Source organism: Eucyclogobius newberryi, unplaced genomic scaffold (genome assembly GCF_026437365.1).
Source record: "Eucyclogobius newberryi isolate DKJ021-1_F unplaced genomic scaffold, fEucNew1.0.hap1 SCAF_14, whole genome shotgun sequence".
Lineage (NCBI taxonomy): Eukaryota > Metazoa > Chordata > Actinopteri > Gobiiformes > Gobiidae > Eucyclogobius > Eucyclogobius newberryi.
In genome coordinates this window covers 28467052-28475238 of record NW_027315768.1, presented here as the reverse complement: position 1 = coordinate 28475238, position 8187 = coordinate 28467052, and the positions used below count along the sequence as shown (strand labels likewise).

Here is an 8187-nt window from a genome sequence, read left to right as displayed (position 1 = left end):
CATAGCAGAATTTTATTTTAAACAATCCATTTCCAGAAACAAACATTACCATTTTACTGTAAATATATTATATCTATTAAATAAAACAACAACAATTTAGCAGTCACAAGTCAACAGTTCACATCAAAATGAATGCCAATATAAATAGGCCTAAGAATTTTCCAAATAAAATTAACATGTTAACATGCATTTTAAGATAAAAAAAAAATAAATATACGAAAAAAATATATAGTTTCATGGCACATATTAAGAGCATAGAACATTTGTGATTTAATCCATTCAATATTATTTCTGAACATACTCTAGTTGCATTTAAGAACAGGAAGCCCTGAGAACAATGTAACACTGACATTTAAACGTCCATTTTCCAGTACTTTTGTAAATGTACCTCATGCACCTGCAAAATAGAGCCTAAAGGATAAAACATTCTTTATATTTTGACAGCGCTGTCACTACATCATTGCGAGTTCATTGGTTTTGTGTGGAAACATCTCCTACACGACACTCCCCCCTCGTCTGTTCGGGCAGTTTTTGTGCATCCATATTTGAAGTACATAGATATAAATGTATTGCATGCTCTGGATCATGGAAATACACCGTTCCTTGTTCTCGGGTCCCTCTCCTCCACCTCCTCCACCTCCTCCACCTCCTCCTCGGAGTAAGAGCTGTAGTTTGCCGGTGTGTGTCGGGCGAATGGGGCCCCCAGCGCTCGCAGTTCCTCCTTCCCCTCGTCCTCGTCCTCCTCCTCCTCCGCGTCCACGTCGTCCTCGTCGTCCACGCTGGAGTTGCGGAAGTTGCCCCGAGACTTGGAGCAGTGGATCTCGTCGCTCGGCGCATTTCCCTGTTGTTCCTTTGCTTTGCGGCTGCGCTTCCACTTCATGCGCCTGTTCTGGAACCAGATCTTCACCTGCAGATGTCAAAGTACAGCCCCAGGGTGTTTGAGCATTGGGCCCCACAATGTGCAACTGAAAAGACAGAAACTGACTCCACGTGTGCACACTCTGGTGTATTGTAGCGCCATCATCTTTAGAATCAAAGTGTAGTAATGGGTGATATCAATTTTCTTTTTTCTTTTAGTTGATCCAATACCAAATAATGTGAAGACAATATCAAGCCAAGTCATACAAATTAATTATGTATTAAAATGCACTGAAATACTTCTCCTATAAAGAATTTTACCCTGGCTCTCTTTATGTTTTACTACTAACTAATATGAAAATCAAATATATGTGCAGGAAGAAAAGATAATTGATACTTTTTGATGCCGCTGTCAGTATCTATATGTCAATATTTGGTATTGTCGTGCCCATCACTATAACATTTAGCCTTTGTAATGTTGTACTGAGAGTCACAACCTTAGTTTTAAGGAGTTCAGGCCCCAGAGTTCAGGTCACTGGACTCAGTTTTAAGGCTTTTAAGGGTCAGCTTAAAACCTTTTTATTTAGTCAAGCCTTTTAATTGCATTTGTTTTAGCGGCTGATATTGTTGTATATGTATTGTTCACTGTACATTTTTTTGTGTTTTTATCGTTTTATTCTGTGTTTTGTGAAGCACTTTGTGACTTCTGTCTGTGAAAGGTGCTATACAAATAAAATGTACTTACTTACTTACTAGATGTGACCCTGTTTCCACCTGGATAGAATCTAGCACTTAAAAGCTACAATATCATAATTTAGACTCAACTATGTTAAATGTGGCTAAATGTATACATCCATTGCACTGCTGCTTGTAACTTCGCTCTACAGAATTGTCAAAGTGGCGTTTTCATACCTGAGTCTCCGTGAGCATGAGCGCCGTGGCCACCTCGAAGCGCTTGGGCCGGGACAGGTACTTGTTGAGTTTGAACTGGTTTTCCAACTCCAAGAGCTGCTGACTGGTGAAGGCCGTCCTGGGCCGCCTGCATTTGCCCAGCAGCCCCCCCTGTGCCTGGGCTGCAGAACAGAAGGAGACGGGAAGAGTCAAACCGAGCATCATCGTGTCGTATACAAATCACCCGGAGCACAGAGGACGAGACAATGTATAAAGATGCAATGATTATCTTTATTATTGAGATGCATTATGTCCCGCTGCGCGCTGCCAGGGGCTTGTAAACATTTATAGTCATGATGTATACAGGCGGTGAGAGGATATTGCTCCGGATGGGTCGTAAAACACCACATGGGTCCATTACCTTAATGAAAACACTGTAAATGTTATCAATTGATGAAGTAGTATTGGTCAGTTACAGGTGGGACCGGGCCGTAAACGCCGCACGCCGGTTTTATGAGCTAATTGTCCTTAAGCATCTCAATGTCACGGTGCATTCAATAACACGGGCGTCTTTGTAAGCACAATTCGACAAACAAATGCTTCACGGTGATTTATCAGAGTTGGGTTGTTGTTTCTGTGTCTTAATGAACACGGATATTAAAGCTCAGAGCACAAGTTGCCGTTTGCATTCACTGATCATTTCTTCAATACTATGTAACATTAGATACAATACATAGTAGTATTTAGCAGATGCACTGACAAGGCATATACTGGTTAGTTTAAAAGCAGTTTAGTACTTGGTATTTTTGCTCTGTTACGTTCAGAACTTCATATTATGGACTCGTGATCGACAAACAATTTTACAAACAAACAAAAATATATTCAAAAGAAGACATTTAATCAATGGGTTCATCAATGGAAACAGTGTCATAGTTCTACAGGTCCATCATAGCTTTAGTTTGAATAGGAACATCTGGGTTATTATAGATAAGACTGGGTAATATGGCAAAACATATTATTATTAATTCTCCATCTCGATTTTCAATTCAGTGCTATTTTTTCTTTCAGTTTTTCCTTTAAATAACCAACAAAAGGCAGATAAATGATAATTACCATTAGACAAACTTCCTCCAAAGTCTGAACTCTCCAAACCACATGCTTTTCACTTAGAATTAAAACTAGACCAAATTAAAAAAGCCCAAAGTGATCATTGACAGTGAGATGGGTCAATAGTCCAGGGGTCCCGGCGCTTACCTCCGTACTCCCCCAGTCTGGGCATCATCATCCCGGCTCTGATCCACGGCTCCAGCGGGACACCTCCAGCCATCGTCGCGCCCTTCAGATGCTCCGCGTACGGGTGCATGAGGCCCGGGAACCCGTGGTAGAGGAAGGCGGGATGCTGCCCCCCCAGAGCCGCCAGAGGGTACACGGAGCCCGGGTGCACTCCCAGCATCCCCGCGTGCGGCAGGTGACCGAAGCCGGACTGGTGCAACTGGCCGAGGAGCGGGGCCTTGGACAGCACCCTGGGCTGGAGCGGGCGGCCGATCTGCGGGTGCGCGGTGGGCGGCGACGGCGTCTCGGAGCCCCGCTGGGACACGGGGCTGCCGCCGGGGCTCGTGCTGTACCGTCCCGGGGAGCCGCCGTCGCTGTCCGCCCGGAGCCCGGCCCGGAGCTCTGCGTCGCGTGCCAGGAGCGCGTCGATGCGAAAGTTTTTAGACTTCTCCATCATTGCATGAGCCGACTGAATAATTTTGCAGGGCTTTTTTGGGTGAAGAATCGGCCTAATCCACTTTACTTTGAGTGGCTTTTGTTAAGTTTTAAGTGAGAGCTATTGTCATGCCTCTCCTCTGAAGACGGGACACTCTTCTGACCCTCTCCACTCCTGTCCCGTGCGTAAAAACACACTATGACAGCTCTTAAAGAGTCCCGGGCTGTGATTGGCCCGCGCTGGGAAGAGGCTGGATTTAATGGCCTTCAGGCTAATGTACCAGTGGACCTTCCTTGTGAGTAAAATCTATAAAAAGCCCAGCCCCAGCCATAAGTGAAAGGATTCACTCTAATTAAACTTGTTAAATAGGCGCTGAGAACAAGCCAAAGTTACCGACATCAAGTGTAAGCGCACTGCACACTTATGGAATCAAACAGTGCAATAATCTCATGCATTTTATCAGAGCATGTCTGCAGAGGTCTAAACTACAGGATTATACATTTGCAAAACAGCGTATTGGTTGTTTGCTGCACAGGAGTTTATGTTCGGCAACTTTGCGATTTGCTAATTGTGACCATTCAAATTGTGTTATTGATTCAATTGCAATTTTGTGCAGCCTTAATTCAACACTAAGCATGCTATAGGTCATTAGGGGACCATGCACAGTGGGATACAGGTTGCATATGATGGGTTTTCATAAATAGCGCTTTTTATTGCCAAATAATAAGCTTCAATGGGATGGACGCTTTATTGGGATAATTAGCCTAACTATTTCCATTTTGACAGAATCGTTTGCTCTCAACTAGACACTTTATTCATGTTTTATTTATTTACAGGCCCCTACGCTTTAATAGACAGGACAGCGTAGCGTGTATTAATAATCCAAATCAACCTAAATAAATTAAATCCGTCGTCTGTGCCTAAATTTAGACAGAAAGTATGAATATGAATTTAAAAGCTCCATTCCTTAAAGTCAGCTTTCCCTTTTCCCGTGTCGCTCCCATGACCCCGGCGTGACCCTCTTTCAGTTAAGTGTGAACGACATGACCAAACATCGCGGGCACACACAAGACACGGTTGTTACATTTATTACAGTAATCTGAAGAAATTAATCATTTTATGAGCAAATCTTTTACGGCCGGCGTTTACAGCCTGCTGCAGATGACACTTGTTATCGGGGCCTTATGGTGTGATCTGCGGTCATAATGGAGCCGTAAAGTGGCAACCAATAAACTCATTTCGTCTCCTCACAAATCACGATGTGTAAAAGCGAGCCGTTGCCCACCTCTTTTATGTAATAACGGCGAACAGTATCACGTTCGGGGCTGTTCCCAGAGTAGGTTGTCGGTAACTTTGGCGAGGGCGGGGGGGAGAGATGCAGTATATCAGGAGTAAAAGAAGGAAATTGTATGTAACCTTTTTGGTGTAGGTAACTTTGGACTGGGCTGAGCAGGAAATATTAGTGATTTCCTGCCAGTTTAGTCTGGATAGATAAGAGAGAGAGAGAGAGAGACTCGGTCCTGGGAAAACCAACTGTTCCGACCTCAAAAACAAACACATTAGCACCTGTTCATCCACCGCGCAATAATCACTAAACTACAACTAACTGAACACGGCTGTTTTTGGATGTTTTTTCCACGCATTCGACGTGGGATTTGTGGCAGTTTTAATGATTACTAAACATCTTTTTTCATTGTTTTGGCCGGGGTGCGACTTATACTTATATTTATACTTATATACTAATACTTCGGAGTGACTTATATGTGATATTATTTGTTATTTTCACATTTGCAACCGCATTTCACACTCCAGTGCGACTTATATATGTTTTTTTCTTCTCTCTTATGCATTTTTTGTCCGGAGTGCGACTTATACTTATATTTATACATATATACTTATATTTATACTCGTTATTTGTTATTTTCACATTTGTAACCGCATTTCATACTCCAGTGCAACTTATATATGTTTTTTTCTTCTCTATTATGCATTTTTTTGGCTGGTGCGACTTATACTCCAGAAAATACGGTAATAAAGTGGTTAGATAGAGTCGGTGTCTTTGAAAGATGAGGGGGCTCGACAATAAGTCAATCTTAGTCTTTTTTATGGTTTTATTGCTCTAAAAGTGTCTTTTCTGTGAACAAAGTCTGGTTTTAACTTCACGTAGGCGACTTTCCACCTCCAGAAAGTTTCGATTGCAGCTTCTTTTTAATTGGGCATATCCAAGCATATCTTCCTGTAAATTACACCTTCAAGCTTCAAATATTCATCATCTACGTCCTCGTAGTTCTGTCTGAATAAATTGTTGGTATATTGGACGGATGATTTAGGGCTTTGGCGATTATTGGAGCTCGCTTAGAGCCCATAAGAGCTCACCACTTGGGAGAAACCCGTGGCTGTAAAACAAGCTGTAAAATAATTATTTGTCTGCGACGTGTAACTTATTATAAACCGTGATAGATCTGGACACTTATTAAGTCCGTTCTGAAACTCTAAAACTCTAAACCTTGATATCCGGCTGCACACAACAACGGCGGAGATAAGCTTGTGGACGCGGCTTTGTAAATTTCACGCCTTCACATCTCAGATTTAGTGTTGGTAGTAAAATAAGAGCCTGTTTTATAGTCATCATATAGACACGCTGATTGCCCGGAATACATTTCATACAATCCACTTTGTTTGTATATTTCGTACAGCGTGAGACTGTTGCTAAAATGCAGCAGAGCGTGATTGAGTTTATTTAAAATCTACGCTAACGTGCGCCGTTGTAGCACATTTGCCTTAGCAACAGTTGTGACATCGTTCTCAATGTCTCTCCTCAATCCACACCCTCTTTTAATGCTGTATATTGGATTAAAATGCATTGTTTCATTGGTTCTTATTACTCTTGCTCTTCTGTGCTGTTTCGCTGTAAAGAGACGGTGTTGAAGGCCCCACTTCTCGTTTAATTCTCGTGGCTTTAGTGCTGCCCATAAAAGAGCCCTTCATTTGGCCTGTGTTCATTCACAAATGGGGAGGGTAACCTTGAAGTCTTGTGTCGGGCCCCGCACCAGTGCAACGTGGGAGTATGTGAGGACAAGGACGCCACATTAAAGCTCTGGTCTTTCCTGGTCAGAGTGTTCAGCGAGGATTACTATTGCAACAGCACGTCATCAGTAACACTAACCTGTCTCACGACGGTCTGAAAATGTCTAAAAATAAATAAATAATCATAATCAATACATTTTGTCACATTACTTTTTTTTAAATATTTATTTAATGTTTGTCTTTCTATTTACAAAAAAACAAAAAAACATTCTTGCTCAAGTTAAATTTCAGGTAAGATTTTATTTTTTCAATCATTTATTCATTTTTATTTTTTATTTCTTTATTTAACTTCTACTTTGCATACTTTATACTTTGCATATTTACTAACTATTTATTCATTCAACATCCTGTTTATAGGTGCCAATAGAAGCATTTTTCACCATATTTTTTCAATCATTTATTTATTTTCAACTTCTACTTTGTATACTTTCTACTTTGCATAACTTTACTAACTATTCCTTTGTTTAAAGGTGCCATTAGAAGCATTTTTCACCATTTTCCACCATTCAGAAGACACATTTTGCTTTAAATCGTTAATTGCTTGACAACGGTGCTAATCGTGCGATCCAAACTGGCCGACGGCGACGCACATTGCACTTTTACAGACGACATCGGCGCTTCTCCTTGACAGATGTGAAGCCCCCGCTTTTACTAAGGACCTGCCCTGTCTAGTTAGCACACAATAATAACTGTGTGTCCCATTGCCACATTATTGTGCACGAGAAAACTCCCCAAAAAACCTCCCGTACAAAGCAGCCTGTTGTCCTCCTGCTGTCCAAGTCCAATTGTGTCCCCTGTGGTCTCATATATATCCCTTCACTCCCCATTGTCCCGTGTCATTGTCCCAGACCCGGATGGCTCGTGATTGGCCTAATGGTGCGTTTGGGAATTGAAAGCATCCTGGGTTTTTTCTGGTCAGGGTGGGCGTGGGTGCGCAGGGCAAGGTTCAACTCCGTCCCCAAATGACTTGATTAATGATCCGGTCCCGGGACTGAATGAGGCGAAGGGGGCGAGATTGGATGGGTGTTACTTAGCAGGGTAAACACTGGGCCGCCGCTACAATGGGACATGTTGTTTTTGGAAGGGGGGGGGCAAGCTAATTAGTGTTAGAGAAGGGTCGGTGAATGAGAGGTGGCGACAGACACACGTAAGCCTGGTTACCTCACACAATGCCAACTGGTGGCGTCTCAGAGTGGTTAAACATCTGTTGCTCTTGTAGGACGGCCTGCGGAATCCAGGCCACGCACCCAAAATACTAATTACTCACAGAACACAAGTGGAAATAGGGGTTAACGTGTAATTTGGGAAAAAAGGTTCGGCCCTGAGCCCAAATAGAGCAAGACATGGCAAAAGTGAACACAGCAACACAGTGGGATATTTTTGATACTGGGGGAACTGTGGGTACTTTAAATACACAATAGAATCAATCATGGGACTATGCATCCACACGCAATCAACAGGTCCAGATTCGGTCGTCAAAGATCGTGATCCAGCCCACCGGCGTGTCGAAGTACTTCACTCGCCAAAGCGCTGACCAACGGTGGACGGCTCCAGGACAAACGCTTCAGAATAAGATGACTAATCAGAGCAGAATGAAAAAGGGACTGTAGTAAAGCAGCCGCAAACAGGACAAACTGGGAGAA

At 42.6% G+C, this 8187-nt stretch overlaps 1 protein-coding gene across 1 annotated transcript; it reads right to left on the bottom strand.

Annotated features, from left to right (window-relative positions):
• LOC140359091 (uncharacterized) lies at positions 1 to 3475 on the bottom strand. The gene is made up of 3 exons (XM_072443965.1): positions 3004 to 3475; positions 1771 to 1931; positions 1 to 907 (listed from the first exon to the last, which is right to left on the bottom strand). Exons 1-3 carry the CDS (start codon positions 3473 to 3475, stop codon positions 584 to 586), a joined length of 957 nt encoding a protein of 318 aa, XP_072300066.1. The 3' UTR covers positions 1 to 583.
• Between the last annotated feature and the right edge of the window lie 4712 nt (positions 3476 to 8187).

Excerpts from the sequence above, each read along its gene's own strand:
- LOC140359091 (XM_072443965.1), bottom strand. The coding sequence starts at position 3,475 with ATGGAGAAGTCTAAAAACTTTCGCATCGACGCGCTCCTGGCACGCGAC. Across the intron at positions 1,932-3,003 it reads CAGACTGGGGGAGTACGGAG|CCCAGGCACAGGGGGGGCTG; the intron begins GTAAGCGCCGGG and ends TCTGTTCTGCAG. Across the intron at positions 908-1,770 it reads TCATGCTCACGGAGACTCAG|GTGAAGATCTGGTTCCAGAA; the intron begins GTATGAAAACGC and ends TGACATCTGCAG.